This window comes from Protopterus annectens, chromosome 12.part0 (genome assembly GCF_019279795.1).
Source record: "Protopterus annectens isolate FY-2018-M chromosome 12.part0, PAN1.0, whole genome shotgun sequence".
NCBI lineage: Eukaryota > Metazoa > Chordata > Ceratodontiformes > Protopteridae > Protopterus > Protopterus annectens.
Genome location: NC_056746.1, coordinates 80,751,128 through 80,777,078, shown reverse-complemented (window position 1 = coordinate 80,777,078; position 25,951 = coordinate 80,751,128). Strand labels below are relative to the sequence as shown.

Below are 25,951 nucleotides of genomic sequence, written 5' to 3'. Positions count from 1 at the left end.
TTAGAGATGACAAACAGCTTCATAGAGTCTTAGACACAGATGCTTTACAAGTACACAACTCTTTAATATTATTGTCAGGTCAAAGATAAACAAAAACGCTTAATATGCCTATCCTTATAAGGGTTTTGCCAACTACTCTTGCATTCCCCTCTTAGATGACGTGAAAAATAGAAAAACAAAATCAAGAAAAGAGGAAGGGTCTTTAATGGGGTACTTAGCTGACCTTAACGAAAGTAATTAGAACAGTTTGTACTGTTCACAGATCACAATTCTCACATTCTTGCTTCTCATGCAGGCAGTAAGAAACCCCTGAGTAGTTTTGTGCCTGTACGTCCTTCAGTATCAGCATGTCTCATGCAGAGGTCTTTGGTCAGATGTACAGCACAAGAGTAAAGTGTACCTAACCTTTTGTAGCCTGTCCAGAAGTACAGTGTCCCTGACAGGACACATCCCACCAGTTAGCATTGCTGCAGTGGTGACCTAATGATGAGCATCGTTCATTTATTTTTAAATCTTTCCCTTAAGTAATCAATCAGTATGTCTCTATTAAACTATATTGTCAAGACAACATTTATTCAGTTTATTAACTTGTTTACTTGGAGGGTCCAATGAAGTAGCAATAAGTGATCTTTCTGAGAGATCCTGGTTGTCTGGTGAAATTCTTGGCAGGCTGCCTTCTCAGTTCAGTCTTTATGTTGTACTCCATGTGGGTTTTTGTTTGGGTATTTGGTTTTCTCCCACATCCCAAAGACAAGTTAGCTATGTTGGCAAGGCTGCTTATTGTTTTTTTTTTTTTTAATTTTGCAGACCTGAAAGTTCAATTATTCGCCTGGGAGATATGAATCATAGCTCTGTCACTGTCAGTGTAAATACCACTCCAGGCTGCCCTCATATAAAAAAAGAAAGAAAAAAAAAAGCAAAGGTGCAGAGCTGAGTCCTGAACAGAAATCATGCATGGAAATCATTCATTTGTTGCCCTAGACAGGATGATGTAATGACTGCAACAGATATTAAGATGTATTATTCAGTGATGCATAGTCCACATATTTTATCCTGGATATTGACAGCCAGAAAACCTACAAACTTAGGTGCAAGTTGATAAATGTTTGCCTGAAACAGTTGCAGCATCCTGCGTCATGGCAGGTAGCTCACAATATAGTCCAGTCTTCTCATCAGCACATGGGCATCATAGCTGCCATTTTTCTGAAGCCTCTTATGAAGAATCAACATGTAATTGCTAATAAAAAATATTGTTTGATAACTACTAATGAAGATTGTACTGCCCTGACAACTCACCTGCAAAGATTAAAATAAGGAGTTTTGTGGGGGGAGCAGACTCATGAAGCAAAAAAAAAAAAAAAAATCAGTTACCAGTTTTATGAACTGATATTTAATTCACTTTAATTTACTTTTTTATACTTCAAATAACCTCACCTCTTATCTTATGCAAATTCAGGTGGAGCCAAATAGAAATTTAGCATAATTAAAACAATCAGCATGCAAAAAATTGAGAATAAAGCCGAACTTAGACGTAGAAGGGAGTCAGAGTGAAAGAATAAGTGAGCTACTTATACCAATATGGATTTAAAAAAAGGCACGAGGAAAGGATCCCTCCTCAGAGCCATTAGTGAGCCAACTGTCTGAAAAAAGAAAAACACCTTCCCTGGTTTATGCATGAATTTCCTTCATCAGAATTAATTTTACTCATTCAGTATGAAGCCTAGGTAACCAGCATCATTTTGAAAAACCTCTTCTAACCTCCTATGTGAAGTGACATTTTCAGTGCGATTTTCTCTCCACTCGGGTACCAGAGGAACTCTAAATGATTTTGAGCATCTTGTAGTTTTTTTTACTGTAGTTCTATACTACCCTACTAAATAAAAAATATATTTTATTTATTTAAATCAAATCACATTTTATTAACTACTAATACTAAAACTGAGGTAGTGCTATAGACTAATTTACTGGGCATTATTATAGCTGACAATCTTAAATTTGATTAGCATATTCTTTAAACAGTTAAAAATACCCACTAGAAACTTGACACTCACCTTACAGGGCAAGATGGTACCTTACATACCCAGCAAAAAAAAAAAAAAACCCTAACCACATCCTATTTGCTTCCATCCCTCTTATATGCCTCACCCACCTTTCTAAACCTAAGCTCTACACTAAGATACAAACTAGCTTCCTGTTATAACAAAGTAACTAAATTTGTTACCAACACTTCACACCGAGCTTACCACTGCCAACACTTAAAGCAGCTAAACTGGTTAGAGCTTAACAACTACATAACATACTCTTAGCTAGTTAGTTATGGTGTACAAACTAATATATTTTCCTGAACAATGTCCTGCATTAAAAAATATATTATTGCCATACACCCCTATAAGGGACCCCTGTTCTGGTGATAGCTTTCTACAAAACACTACTAAAGCAAATAATTCATTGGGCGCTCACTATACTCCTGTTACATCTCCATGCTCTGGAACATTATCCTGACACAAGTAAAAAATAATTAAACTTCCAAGCTATAAAATCCAGCTCAAACAATACCTTATCCAATCTTGGTCGAGCACATGTGCATCACCAGATTGTGACCCCCTAGTAAAAGCACAAACTTCTTATGACTTCTCACTTTCTTTTTGCCCTCCTCTGTGTGAATCATTACACCTCTTACAACTTTCTCATCTGCATTTGAATTAATACATTCCTTTTCATCCCCTTACACAACACTTTTTATCTTGCCATTTTTCTAACTGCCTCCTCCAGTACACTACCCCTGACATGCATTTCCTGTATAACTAAGTTATAAACCTTCTAGATACACCAGCTTGGAACAGGCAGCCTAAACAGAAATAATCCTATAGCCTGCTCTCTCAGACATACACTATTATAACTATCCTCATATACAATATTAATATCTTCCATCTCCTCCTACATAATTTTATAACTTACTTCAATGTAACTGTTGAACTCTACAAACCTATAAAACACTAAAATCTCCCTTCCTACATACTTTTATAACTAACTTCATTGTGTATCTTGAACTCCTTGCAAACCTTTCTTTACTGAAATGAAAGAACACTTACCTTCTTTACAATAAAGTTTCCCTTCTGCAGTAACAATTCATTTACTTCTGCAAGAGTTTACAGTTGGAACAACTGTACAGATTTATAATTATTGATGTAAATACCTTACTGTCTGTACCTGTCTTGTAATTATGTTTGCTGTTTCACGAGAAATGTAACTCTTGTTTTTTCTGAGCACTGTCTGAAATTCACTTGTTAATATAAATGTAATGGGGTGGAGATTTTCTCCCTGGGCCACTGGTGAAAATGGACTCTACCCAGTCAGACTTTCCCAATCAACAAAGACAGACAAATAAATAAATAAACACATAAATAAATAGTACGCTAAACCACAATTTAAAGGACATAAGATCCAGTGATCCCACTTCCTCCATTGTGTTACATAATAAACTGTCATTGCTTTCCCTGGGCCCTGTACATTAACTCCTAAATAATGACTTGAGACTGAGTCCTTTATCAGGATGTTGTCCAGTTATAATGTACTCCACTTTAAAGTTATTTAAAAGATTTTTTATGTTAAATTTATATCTATGGAGTATGCCATAAATCTGTAAAGTATTCCATAAACATCCGAGGGAGAAATGGGGACTTGTAACATCAAGTCATTTGCACAGAGATTAATCTTAAATATCAGTTTACCAACCATTATAAATATCAGTTTACCAACTATTATAAATATCAGTTTACCAACTATTATGCCCCTTTATTCTACCCTAAATACTGTGCTAAAGCTTTAGTGTAAAATGCAAAATAATATAAAAGGTAGTGGGTCTATATTATAAGCTCGAAGGCTGAAAACATCGAACACCATATGGTCGATGTCTTCAACCATCGAACTGATAATAACAACCCCCCAAAAAAAGACACTAATGGGTTTAAGCAGTGGGGCAAGCCCACCTGCACCCCCCCACACCCCCTGCTACTTAAATATACCAAGTCCGTGACCGCACTACATTGCAGTAAACGGAAATCTCCCCTTATGGAGATTTCTGTTTACATGTTCAATATTCTCAGTGTTCGCTGTTGTCATGTCGACAATATTGGATTCGATATTGTCAGCTATCGAGAATATAATATAGACCGAAAGGTAGTTTGCCCTTTTGAAAAATATAAGCTCTATTGCCATCAAATACACCAGCAACTGACTTTTTTAAAAGTAGCAAGCAGCACCTTCCTAGCCAGTATCTTTTGCAGGAAGACCCAGCTGACACTATCAAATGGCACTTTGCCATAATAACTAGTGAACACCGCTAAGCAGGATTTCTTTTTGACCAATTCCAGCTGGATCAGAGCTTTAAAAGTATCTTTAATTTCCCTTTCTAAAGCAAATGCATTTCCTTTACTGAATGTATCCCTGTGTTTCTGGTAATTGTCAATATTTTTTCCTGTCTCAAGACTTTATTTTTAAACTGCCTTAGCCAGCCTCATGGCATCGAGTCATGGCACCAATCTGTACAGACATAGCTGGTCCAACTAGCACCCTCTGCCAGTCACACGAACTTGCACCCCACCCCTGCAGCTCTTCAAATGAACAGCAAAAAAAAATGTTGAACCCAAGTGCCTTTCTGTACCAATATTTAGACATAGAAAAGGGCTCTTGATAGTGCCTCTTAACACATTGTACCTGGAGCAGTTTCCCCCTTTGCCACACCCTTGCTACACTCCTACTACACTACTGCCCATCTGTGCCACCAGAAAAGGGATGTCAAGTATGAGCTCAGGCTTCTGGTTAGAATGGACAGAGGGAATAAGATAAAGTGGTTGATGGTCAACTCTGATGTCCAAGGAGGAGGTTTCAGGGGCAACTAATGTCTGCAAGACCTCTGGTGGAGACCAAAAGACTTGCAGTTCAGCAGTTTTTGGGAGTTTGGAATGGACATGCTGGCATTGCTGCTCATCACTCCTGCAGGTCAGTCTGGAATGGACATGCTGGTGTTGCTGCTCATCACTCCTGCAGGTCAGTCTGGAATGGACATGCTGGCGTTGCTGCTCATCACTCCTGCAGGTCAGTCTGGAATGGACATGCTGCCATTGCTGCTCATCACTCCTGCAGGTCAGTCTGGAATGGACATGCTGGCATTGCTGATCATCACTCCTGCAGGCCAGTCTGGAATGGACATGCTGGCATTGCTGATCATCACTCCTGCAGGTTAGTGATCGTGAACAACTGCTGTTGCAGAATAATGGCTCCTGATGTTCGGTGATTGTCACCCCGCAGGGTCCTCATTTCCTGGCTCTGTGAATTTCACCACAAGGCCAGTTCTCTGAGAAGTTGGGGGGGGGGCTTGAAGGGACATCAAGAAAAAATCCAAGATTGCTTTTCTTTTGCTTGCCTAATAATGACTCCTTTACCTTCACCCAGTTGGCCCACTTCTTCTGGGAAAATGTGGGCAAGGTGTTCTTTGGCTGGTAAGAACCCTACAGCTCATTCATTCTTGCTCAGGAAACCCCATCAGCCCTTTATTCCCCAGAGTGTGTCAGGTGATAGAAAGTGGGCCAACTTGCTGGCCATGGTGGGGGTGGCCAATGCTCTCCTCATGGAAGCAACCCTTCCAACTTCAGTGGTTTCTCTATGCAGTTGCTATCACCTTATATGAAATATGTGTCTGTACAATACTTCACCCTTGGCTACTAAGTGCAAATGCAATTTGGTAAAGCAAGCCTGGCCAACTTTGTACTCTACAGGGTTAGAACCTAGTTAACCCAATATATGTCATCCATATGGCAAGTTAGTGCTGCAACCCTCTTCCCCAGCATTGATGACCCCACACTGGGCACTCACTCCCACTCTCTCTGATCAGCCCTTACAGCCATGTCAGCTGTTAGTTGAACTCACGTCACCTGCTGTGTAGGCAGGTCTTCACATCTCCACACCTCAGAGTTCACATCCAAATTGTTTGGAAAGAAGCTCTAGATGTTCCTATGAGTTAGCAGCCAGGAATGTGTGGGAACATAACCAGTAGGACAGTGTAGGTCAGGAGGGAAAGACCCAACAAAAATCAATTATTTTAAAGTGCCATACCAACATATCATTTTTCAATTTTCTTGTGCAAAATAGAATAATGTTTATGTTTAAGCAAAACAGACTTACAGTCATAGGAAGACTACTTGTGTAATTCAATCTGCTATAATTGAAACAGTTTTCTTTTTTATTTTATTTGTATTTCTTTTCTGGGGTAGAGCACCAATCTCCATGGACATTTTCACACTCAGCCCCGCAGCTCTGGTTAAGTGAGTTGCTCAGAATCACACTGTCAGGTAATGGAAGCTGAGGGAATCAAACCTTGCACCACTGGGCCACAGGAAACAGCTCATTATCAACTGCTTAATCCTTTAAGGCAACTGCCAGAGGATTCTCATGATATTAAACCCAGTCCCTTAACACAGAGTGGTAAAGCCCTGATTATGACTTACACAATATGGGCTCAGTTAGTGGCTTGGATACTGGACACATTCTGCAGGGAGATGCATGGCTGAAGAGATGTTGAATGCTTGCCTCTTTGGGGGAAACCTGAATGGGCATGTTACGACTGTGGACTTTGCATTCAATCCTAGTAGTGACTAAGGAATGACATTTGCCTTTGGGGGTGATTAGTTTGAGGGGATGCCTCTCACAAAATCAGGAGACATACCTTCCGCATAGGCCAATGGAACACCATCCCATGAGTCATAGCTGTCATGCTCCAGGAGAACCGGTAGGATCATAAATGAAAAAAAAAAGATCCCCAAAACAGGATGGTGTTAGTGTTCGGTATACTCAGCCTTTACCCATAGGAGGAATAAATGGGCCATAAGGTTCTCACCCCTTCGGGGAGTAAACACACCAGAGTGGCAGGTTGGACAGAGATTTTATAGTCACGAGGGAAATAAGTACAGGCAAACAAACAAAATGGAGAATTCAAAAAGTTGCACTTCTTCCACTTGATAAAAGTTTTTCAGTCAGATCCTGTCTGCTGATTGCATTGTTACAGGCAGTAATAGGGGTACTAGCAAATGGAGAAAGTTGTAGATATCATCAGGTCCCTGTATATGTACATGTTATAATGGGCTTCCTAACTTTCAGTCAAGTGCTAGTACACATAATGGCATATCAACGAACATATGCTGTCGAATGTCCTCCTTCATGATTGTCCAATATATCAGCAGCAAAGCATCAACAGCAGCCTTTTATGAGATAACAAGTTGGCAGCAGAGAGTCTGCACAGATGTAGGTTAAGTAAGATGTTTAAAGCTGCTACTAACAAGCTGCTCAGATGTAGTTTAAGTAAAATGTTTGAAGCTGCTGCTAGCGAGCTACACAGGTTTAGGTTAAGTAAGATGTTTGCAGTTGCTACTAGGTTAAGTAAGATATTTGCAGCTGCTGCTATCGAGCTGCTCAGGTGTAGGTTAAGTAAGATGTTTGCAGCTGCTGCTAGCAAGCTGGACAGATGTAGGTTAAGTAAGATGTTTGCAGCTGCTGCTAGCGAGCTGGACAGATGTAGGTTAAGTAAGATGTTTGAAGCTGCTACTAGCAAGCTGCTCAGATGTAGTTTAAGTAAAATGTTTGAAGCTGCTGCTAGCGAGCTACACAGGTTTAGGTTAAGTAAGATGTTTGCAGTTGCTACTAGCGACCTGCATAGGTATAGGTTAAGTAAGATATTTGCAGCTGCTGCTAGCGAGCTGCTCAGGTGTAGTTTAAGTAAAATGTTTGAAGCTGCTGCTAGCGAGCTATACAGGTTTAGGTTAAGTAAGATGTTTCTAGCTGCTGCTAGCGAGCTGGACAGATGTAGGTTAAGTAAGATGTTTGCAGCTGCTACTAGCGAGCTGCACAGGTATAGGTTAAGTAAGATGTTTGCAGCTGCTACTAGCGAGCTGCACAGGTATAGGTTAAGTAAGATATTTGCAGCTGCTGCTAGCGAGCTGCACAGGTATAGGTTAAGTAAGATGTTTGCAGCTGCTGCTAGCGAGCTGGACAGATGTAGGTTAAGTAAGATGTTTGCTCACCCAGACTCTGCTACACTTTGCTGTGAAGGAAAGGTTAGTTTGATTTTTATTTTTGTATTTTGTATTACTTTATTGCCTTCCTATATTTTGAATACTGCGATTTGTTTTCTTTAACTTGTGTTTTACTTTTGTAGTCTGCTTTTAACTGCATATTAAAACTTCAAAAGAGACCACAGCTCTTTCTTTTGTGAGACAGGCAGAAATACCACTGTCTTTCTAGTTGCCTTCCCCTTATGTTAATTTGACCATATATCTCATTTCCTCTCTGCTTTCACTGGCTTGTGTGAGTAATCACAAAATCATCATTTTATGAAATCATTCCCCTTCAACTATTTAAATTTATTCTATAGTACCAGAATACAAAAGTGATCACCCCCTTTCAATCTATCTTGCTGTTTTTAAAATAGTGACTCCCCACTAAACCTTAACTTTTTAGACAGGTAAAACTTAAGTTACCTACTTTCACATCTAACTTCTCTAGTGCCCACTGCAGTGTTTAGGATAAACCATTATTTTTTTATCTTACCTTTAAGCATCCCTGTGACTAGCACTTGCTCTAATACCTGCTGGAAAGCACTAGGAAGCCTTAAACTGATACAAGCACTCAACTCTCCTTGTTAATAAGGAGAAATTACTCATAGGTACTAAACAGCCTATAATTGTAAAGTACCTTGCTAAGGTAAGGGAAAACAGTTCCTGTACATTACAAAAAAATCACCAAACCAGGCATGTCCAAGGGTCAGCTTCCAGTGATTTCTCCTGTCCACCTGGTGAATCTGGGCATACTGGGGCAATGCAGCAATTGTCTCATGTACACAGACAACCCTCTCCTCCTACCACCCAGCACTACAACCTGTGAGAGATGCACTTACATAGCCAAACTGGAAGCAAAGCTCTCTCCAACACCCTGGATCAACTAATCCCTTGTCCCACAAGGGACTCCAATATCCTAGACCTGGTCATTACCAACATGGGAAATCGATGCTCCACACCTATGGTCACCCCCTTGTTGGTCATGTCAGACCATAAGCTAATCAGCCTTAACATCCACATCCCACCCCCACCCCCCCAGTAAGGAAACCTCCATAAAAAACTTCTCCAAAGCCAACTTCATGCTACTCAAGTCAGAAGTGACAAACTTCATGACACCCATGCAGACGGGAACTGAAAGTTCAACTGCTGAGTCCTAGACTAAGGCACTGTATGAGCACATCCACTCATGCATGAATCGTGCCATCCCAAATAGAGCCAGGATGCTCTCCTCTAAAAAAATGAAGCCAATCTGGTGGTCTCCTGCCATAAACAAACTTTACAACAAAAGGGAGAAACGGTTGCAGAAAAGAGAAAAATCCCAGGATGCAAAAAAACTCCCTTACCAGCCTCACTAAGAAGTTGAGATCCCTCATAAAATCCTCCAAAGCTAGTTCCGAAAATAAAATTGCCAAAGATTCCAAAGACAACCACAAGGCATTCTATAACTATGTCAAGAATCTAAATGGCAATGCTCAGATCTGCTCTGAGCTGCAACAGAATGGCATTAAATATACTGATCCCAAGGATATTGCCAATATCCTGGCAGATTGATTCAGTTCCAGCTCCACCCCCCACTCACCCCCTAAATGGCCCATCTCAATACCGGAAGATTGCAAAATTCCGGTAATAACTTCCACACAGGTAAAAAACGCACTCACCAAAGCTAAGAATACAGCATCCATGGGACCAGATGACATCTTGGGCTGTGTACTACATGAACTACAAAATGAACTGGCACCTCACCTAAGTGTCATGTTTAATCATAGCCTCACCGCAGGCTTCATGCCCACTGAGTGGTGCACAGCTGCAGTTATCCCACTCCACAAGGGGGGATCCATCTTGGATCCCGGGAAGTACCGCCCCATCAGTATGACGAGCCTGATCTGCAAGGCCATGGAACGTCTTATCATGGAACTTAGAAACAAAGACACTGGCAACCTTTAAACACTGGACCCCCCCCCCAGTTTGGGTTCATGAAGGGACGATCTTGTCTCCTGAACCTGATTGACTTCTTCAAATCAGTCTCCAGAGCCATGGACGAGGGTAAGGCAGTCCACACAGCCTATCTGGACATCGCCAAGGCCTGTGACACCATCCCCCACTCTGGAATCATAGATAAACTTACTAAGTTGGGCATTAATCCCTACATCACTCGATGGGTTGCCAACTGGCTTACTGACAGAACCCACACTGTAAAAGTAGCTGACTCCAAATCCAGCTCCATACAAGTGACAAGTGGAGTGCCTCAGGGATCAGCCCTGGGATCACTCTTGTTTGGAATCTACTTCTCTGAAGTACAGGCCAATACTAAGGGACTCTGGCTAACAAAGTTCGCAGATGACTGCAAACTGGGATCCATTATTGAATCTCCAAATGATGTGGATACTCTACAAAAGGGCCTTACAGAAACAGATGCTTGGTGCCAGAGCCATGGGCTCAAGCTCAATCCCAAGAAATGTATAGTTATCCCCTTTGGGAAAAAAATGTACCCGTGAGTTACCACATAGGTGGCAGTACACTAAACACCAAAAGTGTGATAAGAGACTTAGGGACACAAGTGGACTGTGGTCTCACCTTTGGTAACCACATCGCCACAACAGTCAGGAAAGCCTTCTATGTGGCACACCTCATCACTAAGGGCTTTTCATCCAGAAAAATGGAGGTCATGGTCCCACTGTACTCATCCCTCATTAGACCCATTATAGAATACAACACCTCATTTGGTATGTACCTCTCAAGACATCTGCAACAACTGGAAAGGCCGCAGAAATACCTCACTAAAAGAATCACAGGCCTAAAGCAGATGCCCTATGCTGACCACCTTAAATAACTCCAGCTATACTCTGTCGCATATCGTCTACAAAGAGGCAATCTCTGCTTAACATACAAGACCTTGTCAAACCCAGAGCTGTTGGACATGCTACACTTAAAGAAATCCTAATCCCTCAGAGCCACACGCTCCAGGGATCTAAACCTTGTCATCACAATAAACAAAACATGCTGGAGGGATAGGTTCCTGACCCAGAGACTCCCCATACTCTGGAATAGACTGCCCATACATGTCAAGCAGAGTACCTCTTTGGCCCTTTTCAAAAGGAACCTTGACAATTGGATGGGAGAAATGATATTCACCCCGGGGATCACGTCAGTTGCCCTGCTAGACAGGGATCCAGGAAGTAAATAGTGTGGGAAGAAATAGCCAGGAAATTGTTATTGCTAGGCTTGTATAGGCCCTAGGGCCAATAGCCTAGTACCAACCTATGAACCTATGTTTGCAGCTGCTGCTAGCCAGCTGGACAGATGTAGGTTAAGTAAGATGTTTGCAGTTGCTGCTAGCGAGCTGCTCACTGTTTTAGTGAATCCCATAGCAGAATACAGCAGCCCATGTTTGTAGTTCAGATCCTGCAAAGCTGTACCACTTTTATTCCATATTTGTGTATAAATGGATCTGTCAATCCATTCAATAATATGATTGCAGTGCCAGGACGACACTTTGACTTGATTTTGTTCTCCTACATTCGGTAGTTTAACTTTGTGCTTTGAGCTGCTTGGGACATTTGCTGCATTTATTTCATTGCTTTTTTTTCTTCTAGCTGCTGGTCAGGCAATGTGTTTCATTCTGTATATATTCTTACATGATCTTCTGCTGCCTGTATGTTGGACGATCATGGAGGAGGACATTCGACAGCATATGTTCACTGATATGCCATTCTATATACTGGGACTTAACTGAAGGTTAGGAAGCCATTAAAATGTCCTATCTGGTACTACCTCAGCTGAGCTGGTACTCCTTATATGTCTGGTCATTGTCCTTAGCTAGTATTACTTCTGATACATAGTCAAAAAGTGAACAGTGATTACAGACCCCCCCCCTACACACACACAGACAAAAAGCAAAAAAACATCTAATGCACCCGTGGTCTTATGAATATTTTAGTATCATTAATAGTTATTCAAGGGGGCACCCTATAATAATTAAAGAAAATAACTTTTTCAGTTGATATGTGATAATTATGAAACAACTTATGCCTCAACACATTTCTGATACTGCCTGTCATAACTAGCCATGGGTGTTCTGAAATCTGGATAAGTTTTAAGGGAAGCTAAAATACAGAATGGGATGTTTACAAAGAATGATAAATTTTAAACTTTATATACTTTTTGAAATTGTATAACTTTGCCTAGTGTTATAATGTCACAAAATTTAATAGGTCCATGAGCCCGAGTTATTCGCACTTCTTGTCATTCACTAGCTCTATGACATGGTTGAAGTAGCAGCTCAAATGTAGGGGTAGCTAACTAGAGGAGCATTAACGAGAAGGCTGCTAGCTCATATTTCTTAGGCACTGTAACCTCAGCCATTTTGGAGATTGTGAGGCCGGCCATGGACTGGACACAGTGTGGTCTGATATGCGTATGGAATAAGTGCCCTAGGACTGCTCCTGGACTACTGCATGCCCATGGCAAGTATGCAGGAAGAGAATATAATGCTGGGTCAGTAACAACAAAAATCTTTGCCCTGTATTATAAGCCAAGGCTGTGGAGGTGCAGTACTCACTATTTAAAAGGAACAAATGTGTAACAGTAAATAACTAGACACCTGTCCTGATGCCTAAAATCAAAGCTGGAGAAAGTAAAAAAAAGTACTGTTTATGTTCTTAACCAACTATTGCCAGGTATTCCTAGAAAACAGCTATCCTATTGCTCAGTCGCTGGATTCCCTTCAGCATAAAGCTATTGAAGAATTCAGTAAAGTCTCTTCATTTTTTGGCGAAGACCCCAAAGCAACCACTACAGAGGCCTTTTTTGGTATATTTGCTGAGTTTATGAGCAAATTTGAGGTAAGATTCAACTCATATTTATGCTTTACATCTTTGCTTAATGCTGCAAATGAAAGTTTTAATGAAGCCTGGGAGCACTGAGTTCTAATGCAGGAGATGTACATAAAAGCTTGTCAGCCTGTACCAAGGACACTGAATTCAGCTTCCTTTCCATGATGATAGATTAATGAGTTTACAGGAACATAGTAGAGAAGGTTGAGATTTTATACAACTGTTTTCATGTATTGTTATTTTTTCTATGACAGATAAATAGCCTGTTGAACACACTATTTATTTGTGCAATGAAGAGGACGTTATTTAGCCGCTTAGTTTTCCATCACTTCTAATCCTGTCCATGTGGTGGATAGCTTTGTTACGTTCTAACAACTGTCTTTGTATTTTTTCTTTTCCACATTATCCTGGTTTCTACACTATATTCAACAAAGTAAGTTAACAGTGCAAAAGTGTACAGTTCACATCCTTTTAGGCCTAAAATCAGACGTCTGATGAAGGAATGGTTACCATTGCGAAAGCGCTCACCATTTTGTATTAAAAAAGAAGATTTTACTTTGTCATGGTTCAGCCTCTTTATTCCAGCTACCTTCCTACTGGACATCTGTGTTTCAACATTTTCAGCTTTTCTAAATTTAAATAAACACAAGCCTGATAAAAGGATTTATTCAGCAGCAGAGGTTGAGCAAAGTAAGAATGCTTCTACATAAAGAAAATGGGTAGATGCAAGACATTACTGAGGGCTTTCACATCACATAATTGAATAAACAGCCATGCAAACAAACAGTATGCAAACCCAATACAGGATATAGTCAAGATATAAAAGTAACAACACCCCATCATACAATCAAATCCTCATCTCTTGAGGGTCAAGGGAAGATAGTCATCATTATATTAAGAAGAAATACCTCTTCTTTCCCTTTTATAAGTACTTATCTTATTCAGAAATGATACAGAAATATCATAAAGTGTGATATACATTTGCATGATGCTCATTTCCCATTTGTTTATTTTGCATGTGACTGCAGCTTGCATTTTTATCAAATTAAAACCAATTTAAATTTGATTGCCTTCAACTTGGATCACTTGAATGAATGATAGAGCTAATGCTTGCATATTAATTAGAATAGAAAACCAAATGCCTAGACATCTACAAATGTCATCTGCTTCATGTTCAAGTTGCAATGTTTCACACCATTGTAAGCTTCTGTTTTTCTTATTACAGAGAGCATTCACTGAGCTACAGACCACAGAGAATCCACGTAGTCCACGGATGGCTTCACCCTTAGTCTGGTGATGCAGTCATTAAATCTTCTGATCAACAAACTATTGCCAACGAAGTGCAATTTAATAATTACATTCTGCATATTTATTTGCTGCTAGCAGGGATTATAGAGTAACATTTAAAATTTGTGTGAAACTTGAATATTTTTGAAAATATACCACAAAAGGACACATTTTATGGTTAAAAAAACGTATCTGCTCACTGGAATCCAATGAACACCCTACAGAAAGAAGGAACACAAATGAAATCTAGTTCAGAAGAGGAAGTAGAACTTCTTTTAAAAGTTCTAGCATTTAGTACTGAGCTCCTTTTGGATGGTGTTTTATAGAAAGTGATATTTTGTCATGTTTGGAGTCCCGTTACTTTACTTATTGTCTGAACTTGTGTGCTGCTGTCACAGTCCACACTGTCTGTCTTTCATCACATAAGTAATCTGCATACATATCTAAGTAAAATGCATCCCAAACTCATTCTGTATTCAGTGCTGGGTATTTTTGTATAACTTTTTGTTGCTATCTCTGGTAGTCCAGTTTGCTTTTTGTATTGATTATTCTTAACTCAGATCTTTGTCAGGTCACAAAATAAATGAATGGCAATTGTTCTAGAAGCTGATCTGCTGTTAAGTCAAATATGTCAAAATGTATTTCTGCACTAAACAAGAAGGATATCGATCTTATGTTGAAATGTTCACTTAGCACATATCTCAAAATTACATCAGAAGTATGTTTTGGTTGGTAATAAAAGTAGCATCTTATAACTTGGCAAAACTTTGTATGCAGAAAATAAAAAAAAAAAAACGAGTTTAGTTCAGAATGTTTCAGAAAGTAAAGGTCAATAACATGGTTACCTAATGCTGAAACATTCTGACATCATAGCTTCAAATCAGTCTCAACCTGTTCTAACCTAATGAATGAAGGACTGCACATTTAGTTTTCTTATATCAAATTATTACGGTAAATTACAGTTTAAATGTCTCATTGTAATTGGTCTCCAAAGTAGTTAAATGTATTCCACTGTATCTGCTTTGCAGCTTGCATTTTGAGGTTGTTGGTTTTTCCAAAAATTATTGAAGGAAATATGTATTATTTCAAGGTATGGCGCACAGACCCCAATGTACTTAGGAATTAATTTCCTTCTCTTAGGAAAAAAGTCTGGAAAATAGCTTTTGGGAAATTGTGCAAATATTTCAACAAACTCTAAATTACTAAAAGAACATAATACAAAGTGACATCTCTGAATGTTTCTTTTGATATCTTCTGACTGAAAATACTGTATGCCTGCCTCTCTCTGATGGCTGCATCTGGTAAAATGTTACTCACTTTTAAACTTTGGGAAAATTTCAAATTTTTTGAATGGAAAAAGGACAAGTAATTAGCACAACTGCGTAACTGTCTGTGCCTCAAGATGGTTAAACTAAGAATATGGCTGAAAACTGAATCACTGAAAGAAAAAAAAAAGAGAAACAAAAATAATAAATGGAAACGCACATAAATGAAAAATGAAATCCTGAGTAATGACAGTATTTTGCTTGGAACTCATAAAGGCGCTTGGAACCTAAACACTATCAAATGAAGCTTGTGTAAAAATCCGTTTTAATATTCCAGCTTTTCAGCTAATTGCAGAAACATTTAGGTGAAATATTCTACATACTACCTAAAGTATATTTTATAAATGGAACAAGACTTATCTGCAAAAATTTAAGCTTGCTATCTTTCTTACGTATTTCCTGGAAATGCTTAAAGATTTCTATTATTGACTTAATGATATTAAAATGATGTCAATATGAGCAGAAACGATTTAGATAGAAGATATTATGCTCTATTTTTTTTTATAACTGGAAAAATACTAGCCTGCAAAAATGTGAGCTAAATATTAAATAAGTACTTTTGGCAATGCTTGAATATTTCTGCTATTAAATTAATACATATTAAAATGATAACATGAACAGAAACAAAATGTGTGGAAAAAAAAAAAACATGATAATCTTCCTCCAAAGTCCATTTAGCCAAAACACTGCACAAGTGTGTTTCTACTTTTCTTGAAGCATACAGATGACTGAAACGTTAGTAGGATGACACTGGGCAGAGAAGAGAGCTCATTTGCTTGCGTTTTAACACTTTTAATTTAATGCAGATGAGATTGCTGTAAATCTTTTTGTTTGTTTGTCAATTTATTTATGCATTCATTTGTTTATTTATGTTTACCATGACAGTGTACTGGATGTTCAGGACGACTTTTAGGCCAGACTGGTGGTTACAAATCAAAAGCAGAAAAAGAGCAATTGAATGGAGTCAACATAAATCTTGTTACAAAACTTACATAATGCACATTGCAAAGCTTGGTGGTTACAATGCTACAACACAGCATTAAAATAATGCAAAATGAAAATAAAATTCAGATTGTACTTGAAAAATGTTTGCAAACAGTGATAAGTAATAGTATCAAATGCTTCAAAAGGTCTTAGCCTAGATGCTTCAGCTATGAAACTAGTGGTTGGTATTAGGCACTGCTTGTTCGAGAATGGGAATGCTGAACCTAGATGTCAAAAAAGGAAAGGAAAAAATGACCAAAAGAAGACAGTCTATGCAGCGTTTAAAAAATAAATAAATAAATAAATAAAAATATATATATATAGAGAGAGAGAGAGAGAGAAAAGTAGGAATAGGGAGAAGGGAAAAACCTCATAAAGTAGGGAGCTTAATAAAGAGTCCATAAGCAGCACAATAAAGAGAGTGGGAATAGCTGCTAGGAAACCTATTAAAGGAATATGCAGTTAACTGAACCAGTATAAAATCAAGTGCATTTAGTTTCTTCCTAGAACTATTCTTTAAATTCATTATGGAAGAGAAAGCAAGAATGAATGCCTTCTAATTTGGTGCACAGTGACTCCCAACATTTGGGTGCAAAGAGTGGGAAAACGGGCATCAGTACAATGACGTTTTGGAATTGTGCAAGGCTAATTCAGTGGGCTGGGTAGATCTAAGGTGGTAGTTAGATTACCTAATGGTCATACTGCTGGCATGAATAGGAAAGCATACTAACTGCACAAGTTTAAACTGAAAAGATCTCCACAAAAGGTAAGCTCATTTTTTTGCTGTTGTTGATTTTCTGGAAGCCATTTACTTTGTCTGGAATTCAGCAGTGCTGCTCTCTCTTTGAGGAGAGGGTTATAAATCTTTAGATCTGGTTAGAAATAATTTGAAATAGAGATTTTTTTTTTGTTGTTGGAAGCTCAGGATATGATGGGTAGACCATACTCTAACTGGGCTGCGATTATTCCCTTTCTGACTGAGTTTCCACTTTCTAGGAAATCTTTCTAGACCATAAAATAAATTTGTTACTTCTCATTCTTGTCTTAGTTGTATGGTGATAGAAATTTGAATTAGGCTCCAGTCATATTACCTAAGAGGTGGCTCATTGCTTCAGTTGATTCTTGAATATTTTAGGCAGTCTGCCTCTTTTAGAACACAATTGATAGTTAAGTACCAAAGATATATATATATATATATATATATATATATATATATATATATATATATATGTGTGTGTGTGTGTGTGTGTGTGTGTGTGTGTGTGTGTGTGTCTACTAATTTCCATTCACATTCAAAAATCAATGAAAGCTCAAATCACTGAAAACACAATTCACTGAATGTAAGTACTGTTGGGCAAATAAAATGTATATGCCCTTTTCCCCACTGTAGTGCAATCCTGGAGTTAGTAAATATAGTTGGGGGGTGCACAGCCCCCTGCCTACTCAGCTTTTATAATTATGAATCTCATTTCACTGAAAGTTAACAATATAAAACCAAAAGTAGGTGGGAGGCTACACCCCCCCCCACACCCCCCAATGTGAGGTATACTAACTCCAGGATCGCACTACAGTCAGGAAAAGGACATATACATTTTATTTGCCCAACAGTACTTACATTAAGTGAAATGTGATTCAGTAAAATGTGTTTTCACTTATTTGAGCTTTCAGCGATTTGGTGTGAGTGTTTTAAATTTCAGTGAAATGAGTTTTCAGTGAATCAAAGTAGACCTATATATATATATATATATATATATATATATATATATATACATATATATATATATATATGGTTCTACCTATATATATATATATATATATATATATATATATATATATATATATATATATACATATATATATTATTATTATTAGAGATAGTTTTTTTTTGTACCCAGTTTGGGAGAAGATTTAAGTTGTGCTCTATATCTTTCTTGATATTAGTGGTTAAAGGACTAGACCTCTAAATTACCATGTTATCAGCACACATGATGAGTGATAAATGTGAAATGTCAGAAGGAAGTTTGTTGATAAATACTGGGAATAGTATTACAGATGAAATGGAACATTGGAACACCCCTTTGTTGAGACTAGTGCTAGGAGAACATTCTGATCCTACTTTAACTATGAAGCTTCTGTGAGAAATGTAATCTGTGAACCATTCTAGGTCTTTAGTACAGAAGTTATTTAATCAAGTACTAGAGTGTAGTCAACCAGTTCAAATACTTTTCTTAAGAATATGAATATTGACTTGTAAAGACTTTCTTGCTTTAACTACTGCCCCATCATTAATTGTTTTTTCAGACAGACAAAAATAAAACAACTTTCTTTCATTTCACAAATGTGAAAGATATCTGTTGACACACTTTTTAAAGGAAATAGATTTAAAGGAAGCAAACATAATGAATTGTCCCACACCTTAAACCTGAAGACACTTTATGTTTGTCAAGGGCAATATATATTTAATTATCCTGGGGGTAACAAATGATCACTGTAGCTTAGATGCACAAGTTTTGGACAGAGTGATCAGGCAAACTGTGCCTTGCATAAACAGCAACCTCTGATCCTGCCTTAATGGAAATGCTGCACATTCATAAGTCAAATAGTAGGGCCTTAACCTAGCAGGACTTACTGGAGATACAGATATGTCTCCCAGAAGTCACCTCTCTTCTGGAATAAGCTTCCAATACATGTTAAACAGAGCCCATTATTAACCCTTTTTAAGTGTAACTTGGACGATTGGATGGGAAACCGCAAATTCACCCCAGGGGTTTCACCTGTGTCCCTCTTGGATAGGAGCAGTCAGTGCTGATTTAGACCTACTTATAATATAGACCATATCTCTAGGCCCTTAAGGGAACTAGGGTTGAACTTTGCAAGGCTTGTAAGGGCCCTAGTGCCATTAGCCTAGTAACCTCCTATGAATCTATGAACCAATACTAATACAATATAATATTTGATATGTGTGTATATACCTATATATATAGCTATATATATATATATATCTATATATATATATATATATATATATATATATATATATATATGGGTTACCCTTAGTATGTCGAAAGGCCACTACATCGAATTCCACTTCACCGACACGGCAGAACATTGACAAATGAAGAGCCAAAGTTTCCTGCATGGTAAATTACCATTTAGCCATCCACCTGGACTTTGCCTCGTACCCCCGCTGTGGTGCATTCTCAGAGTTGGAATATTAAGTTAGGGGGTCTGGGGGGCATAGCCCCCCACATTTGTATAATCGGTTTAATGGCAGTTTTTCAGTTCTGGATGGCCAAACAGTAACTTACTGTGTGGGAAACTTCGGCTCTTCATTTGTCGATGTTCTGCCATGTTGGTGAAGTGGAATTTGATGTAGTGGACTGTCGACGTACTAAAGGTAACCCATATATATATATATATATATATATATATATATATATATATATATATGTATATAGTCCTGTGTTCATCTGGGTTGTTGCCGTCTACTTTGGTTTGTTTCCATGTCCCAGTCACATAGGTGAATTTTTTATCCAGCCTATAGAATTGAGGTCTCTGTGTAAACAAGTGCTTTTGGGGTGGGGAGGGTCAGACTCCTACATAACTCTGAATTAAATAAAGTGGATATTGGAGAATAAATTTATGAATAGAAGGTTTAAAATAATCAAAACTTCCTTGTTACTACATCATTAATTTTATATTGCAAAATTGTTTGCTGTTAATGTTCCTTACCAGAAGCATAATATATTCATTTTCTCAGTGCCAACACATAACCATGCTAAACATATAATTATCAAGTTTACTTATACAAGGTGGTAGAGATTAGAAACTGTAGTTTATTTCTGCATATTTATTTATCATATGGTGCTTTTAGATAGCGGTTGGTACTTTTTATACAATGCAGTTCTAAGTTAAGAAAGATGTACAATCTCAGGAAAGTATTAATATAACCACATTGTTTAGAATTTTATTTTTCAGTGTTATCCATTAAGTTTTATGCTAAAAATAAGAAAAAAAAAGAATAGAAAATAGTTCTAAAAGTAAATCAGTCTTGCAAAGAGAAGTTATTTTATCATGCTAAATAATTTGTTAGAAATAGCTTCTCAGTCTTGCTGTCTTCAGGAATCAGAAATAGTTTATAAGATGTTAAATGTGAAGAGTGTGAAGTGGTTGAAATGAAAGCCATCACTCCCAAATAAGAGGATTTAAGTCATTCTGAGAAAAGGGTGGATTATTCTCTGCTGTTAAAGGGACAAGAGAGCTACATTAGGTGGAGGAAATTTAGAATCTTGGGGTCTTATTCATAAGCAAAGTCAGAGTAGGTCAGGAGATTGACAAGCAGATTGCTATGGTCACAGCAGTAGTGCAGGTGCTGTAGTTGATGGTAACAGTGGAAAAAGAATTGACTCACAGGATGGTCATCAGCTTAGGGAAGTAATCAAAAATGAGATCACAGATGCACGGAGGAGAAATCAGTTCCTCTGGGATGCTGTGCTAATCCTGGATAGTAGAGGGTGAGGCCTGGCAACTTTGGAGAACCTCATTCATCAGCCATTGCTGTTTTTATTTTTTTTTTTCTTGTAGGAAGCAGTCAGTTGTTGTCATTTAGGCAACTTTTTAAGATGCACCTTGAATGTCTCCCCTGGGAAGTGTTCCAGCATGGTGCACTGGGTTGATGCCCTGGGGAAGACCAAGGGTACTTTGAAAGGGTTATGTGCCTCAGTTTGGAATGTCACAGAATCCCTCAAAGTAAAGTTTTACTGTTGCTGAGACTAGGGAGGTTTGGCCTGCTCTGTTTAACTTGCAATCGCTGTAATCTCATCAGGGCAAGGGAAGACCTGGATTAGCAAAAAAAAAAAAAATATCAGCAGTCATGTTATTTATGCAATAGCAGTTAGTTGTTTGGTGGCTACTTATGTGCTCATTTATTTTTTGTTAACATCTCATCATCTTAAACATACTGAACAGAAACAGATTTTCTCATTTGGGTACTTGCTTTAACAAGAAATTGGATACATCTAAGTTAAACCATTATCTTACTAGCTGACAATTCTTAAATGGATTAGATCTCAATTAACTGATTTTATTTGCCTGGCATTTCAGATTTGCTACTGCAGATCACTGTTGATGCAGGTCCTGTTTGGCCCAGCAGTAATGATTCGTATGTGACCATTCAAAACTGAATATTTTTTGGTTTAATGAGAACGCATCATTAGTTATAAAATTTTGCTAAGGTGCATATTACATTCCAGTAATTGTCATCTATCCTGCTGGTCATAAGGAAAGTTAAGGTGCTTGTTAAAAATAATGTATGCACAATATCTGCATTATTAATTCTCAGAGAATACATCTTGAAAACTGTGCTATGCCTGCACAAAAAGCTATATAGAATCTTTATTTATCAATCTATATAGAATCTTTTTTTATTTATTTTATAGTGAAGGCTTTCATGGGGCTTTTCTTCTTTGCTTTTCAATGCAAATTGACATATCACGTAACAAAGTAAATAATTAACTTAGAGGTGTCCTGGAAAATCTTTTAGACTAAAGAACTGTCTAAAAATTTTAACACCCACATTTTTTAATCATAATTTGGCACGGCAACCTTTGCAATAATTTTTGAGGTAAATGCAAGTCCCTAATTTTAATTTTTGCTTATAAAAGGCAATTCACTGCGATGTGTACTAGTGGTAATATAGAGAGAGGTACAGCGTTCTGAGAATCAAAATGGTGTAATATTTAGTGCCAAAACAAGCCCTGGATTAGGTGAGAGCTTGTGGAAAGACAGTTTGCTAGAAAACAGTAAGTCATACAACAAATGCCTTGAATTCATCGAAAAGTACAGCAGAGCAAATCACACTGCTTAGATAAGATACATGAAGTTGTACTGCTTTGCTATTAATCAATTTATAATGATACATATTTCTAGACGTGATCCTTCAATTAACAGAGTAGTTGTATGACAATAAATCAGTTAGCTAATCAGTTTGCATAAATGTTCAGTTGAGCTCCCTACCATCCTGTGCCAGAAAGTGATAGAGGTACCTAGCAGACAACATAGAGGCACATGATATACCCCTTACACACACACACACACACACACACACACACACACACACACACACACACACACACAGAAGCAGCAGTGACACATGCATACACAGGCATAGACTTGCACACACACTAACCCCCACACACACACATACACACCACCCACAATCACCTAGCCTCCTACAAACACACACTTCACCACACCACATACCTAGAGTAGCAGGTTCTTACATATATATATATATATATATATATATATATATATATATATATATAGATAGATAGATATGTAGATAGATATAGCTATACAGATGTATATGCGTGTGTGTGTGTGTGTGTGTGTGTGTGTGTGTGTGTGTGTGTGTGTGTGTGTTGTGTACATGGGTCTATGGCATTTCATGAAATAACCAAATGTTTCAGTCATAAACACTGATCAAAAAAGACAGAACCTCACAATCGAAAACACATGTAAAAACCATTAAACATATTTTCTGCACGAATGAGGCCTAAAACATTACAGATAGCAACCTTTGTATGCCTCTCTGTGATTTACTATGTCAGTGCCAGCTCTGCATAGCAGCAGCATATGGTTATGTATTCACTAGCAGTTCCTGTCACCTTGCTGGAAAAAAGTGGGTTATGGCACTCAACAAAATCAGATGAACAGCCAAGCCAATATTTCCTGACCTCCAGTACTGTTCTGGAGCCATGAAGAAATACAAGGCAGCATAGGAGCACACTCTTAGCAGATCAGAGCGACCTATACATGAAGGGCTTATAAAGCTGCCAGGAAAAAGAGTCCAGCCATTTTATCTTTGAGATAACATACAGTGTGAACAAATCTGTTGTTCCATCATTCACACAGTCCTCCGCCTAGAAGTTCATACTATCCAAAGCTTCTTTTCTTACTCACAACCCTACTGAGGTAAACTATTTTTGATAGACTCCAAATGCCTACTGCAACAAATAAAGCTTTTATTTTGTGAGATACTTTTAAAGATTAACACAAAATGAATCGCCCAAAGGGTGAATAAACTAGTAAAAAAAAAAACGCAAGTTGAAAAACACGAGCCAAAGCACACTTCCAGTGGGTTTTATTGTAGCTCCACAAGTTTGTGCTTTGGCTCGTGTTTTTCAACTTGTGTTTTTTTTTTAATACTTTTAAAGATGGTTATTAAAACTTTATGAAGGCAGTCCTTCAATCAGAAGCAAAACCAGGAACCCAAAAGGATTCCATGATGAGGCAATTTTCCAAAAATTTTTTTATTAGAAAATGTACGAAAGTTAAGTGCTTTTGTCTGATAAACAGGGGAGTTCTCCAGAACTAAACATGAAAATTATATCATTCATTTTATTTACTCCATATACCTGTCGGATTCACACTCTTTTGTAGAGCAGATTATTTTATATACAACACCAAACAGAATAAAGGCAGGTGCCCACTACTGCCCAAGCATGTCGGGGCAATTTTCTAACATGATCATCTGTGTCATAAGACTTTAACACTAAGAATATTTTGAGAAATGAAAGAGTCTTGCAGTTCCTGAAAGAAGTAATTTAAATGCTGTACATATATATTGCTGATTGTTGCATCTTTGTATGATAACATTACTAGAATTTCTATATTTGCTTACGACTTTTTGTGAAAAAAAAAACAGAATATGAATGCAGGAATTGAGTAACTGGTTACTTCAGTGAGTCTAAAAATATTTAGTGTATTTATGTATGTATTTACAAAGCATTATTATTGAAAACTGTGTCTGACTCTTCTGACATTAAATATTCTAAACATTTTTTGTGGTTTTTTTTTCTGTCAACTGTTGTATGAGTCAAGATTTACATTTTTAATGACCAATCAGAACTGATTCAAAAACAGCTCAGGAAAAACTAAAATATTGTTTAGCAAATTGTAAGAAAAATTTAACTTAAAAGATTTCATGTGTTTGCAAAATACTTTATAGGTAGGTCATCTGGAATATTTCGTTGCTAGACCAGATTTATTAAAATACCTTTATTTTTGAAAGATAGAAACATATCATAAAGATCAATTATTTTGTTTTAAAATGTTATTTTGTGTTTTTGTGTGATTACAAAATGAAAACTGTTGAATAATCACAACACAGTAATACTAAGGTACAAGCCCTATAATAACATAATTGTGTTGTTTATTCCTTATTAAAGGATTGGCATTAAATGTAAATCTCATTGCTGGTTGTAAATATGCTGTTATACTGTATATAACATTTTATACACAAGAACTTTCAGGAGATCTGATAAGTTGCTCAACCCCAAATATTCCACTGATGGTACTTATATCAAGCAAAGAAAGCACCATTAATATTATTATAACTGAGAATAAGTAACTCATTGTACAACAGTACAGGTGCATTCCTAGCTTATGTACTTTGCAATCAAAAGGCAGTAAGGGATATCCAATATAAATATTAAATGCATATATCTGTAGTGCCTAACTGCACTTTTAAAATTAAAATAATGATAGCAGTTGAATTAAAATCTCTGCATATTTATTTCAAATTGTAAATAACCCAATGCCAGTCGAGATCATTGAAAAATATACTCTTGCTTCAAAACATGAGACAACATCCTTACTAAAGAGTAGTAAAAACTTATTTTACTGTCTTGCTTTAAGAGGAAGAGTTGCAAATTATGGCACCTAGATGAATGCCTCTTGTTAGAGATAAAGCCTGCATAAAATGTTCCTTTTGTTTTCAAAATTTGAACCCTTGGAAATAATTTTATTTAAGCAGAGTGGAGAAAGAAGTAAGGCCATTGCAAGGGAGCAAATAATGTATAGTATCAGTAAAAATAACCATTTGTCAATTTGATGTTTTCTCATGTTTGGCACATTGGTCTTCTGTATGCAGTCTGTCAAATTCCATTTTTTTTGCCCATGCTAGAGGTGATGTACTATATTATATTCTCTACACATGGTCATGGCTTAATGCTTAATTAAACTGTCTTTGCAAATTTAAACTGTACTTTTCTGCTCTTGTGTTTTACAAAATCAGAGCTCATGTGTGAAAGGCATTCTACAGATTTAAGTATGCATTTATTCTTAGAGGGTCATGAAATAAAATACATCTTACCAACATTATGCTGTATCATGTATATATTGCACATGTAAACTTAATTTAATAAAATTATGCATACACGCTTTTCCTAAGAAGTAAATAATTTGTTATAGTTAAGTAGATGTGTGGTTGAATTGTTTACTTCTCTACCATAAATGTGAAGAACATTGCACAGAAAGCAGTGAAAGCACACACTGGTGACCATGTTTACTTGGGAATGGATACACTTGCTCTGTTCTAACTTCTGCATAAAGAATGATGTTATATATATTA

At 37.4% G+C, this 25,951-nt stretch overlaps 1 protein-coding gene across 3 annotated transcripts in view; it reads left to right on the top strand.

Annotated features, from left to right (window-relative positions):
- LOC122816354 (Grid2 interacting protein) overlaps window positions 1–16,126 on the top strand; it is a 1,236,636-nt gene extending 1,220,510 nt beyond the window's left edge. For all 3 annotated transcript variants that reach the window (XM_044089096.1, XM_044089095.1, XM_044089093.1), the window contains 2 exons: window positions 12,785–12,949; window positions 14,166–16,126. In XM_044089096.1, coding sequence (XP_043945031.1) covers window positions 12,785–12,949; window positions 14,166–14,237 — 237 coding nt within the window. In that variant the 3' untranslated portion in view covers window positions 14,238–16,126. The remainder of the gene's footprint in view (window positions 1–12,784; window positions 12,950–14,165) is intronic.
- The last annotated feature ends 9,825 nt before the right edge of the window (window positions 16,127–25,951 follow it).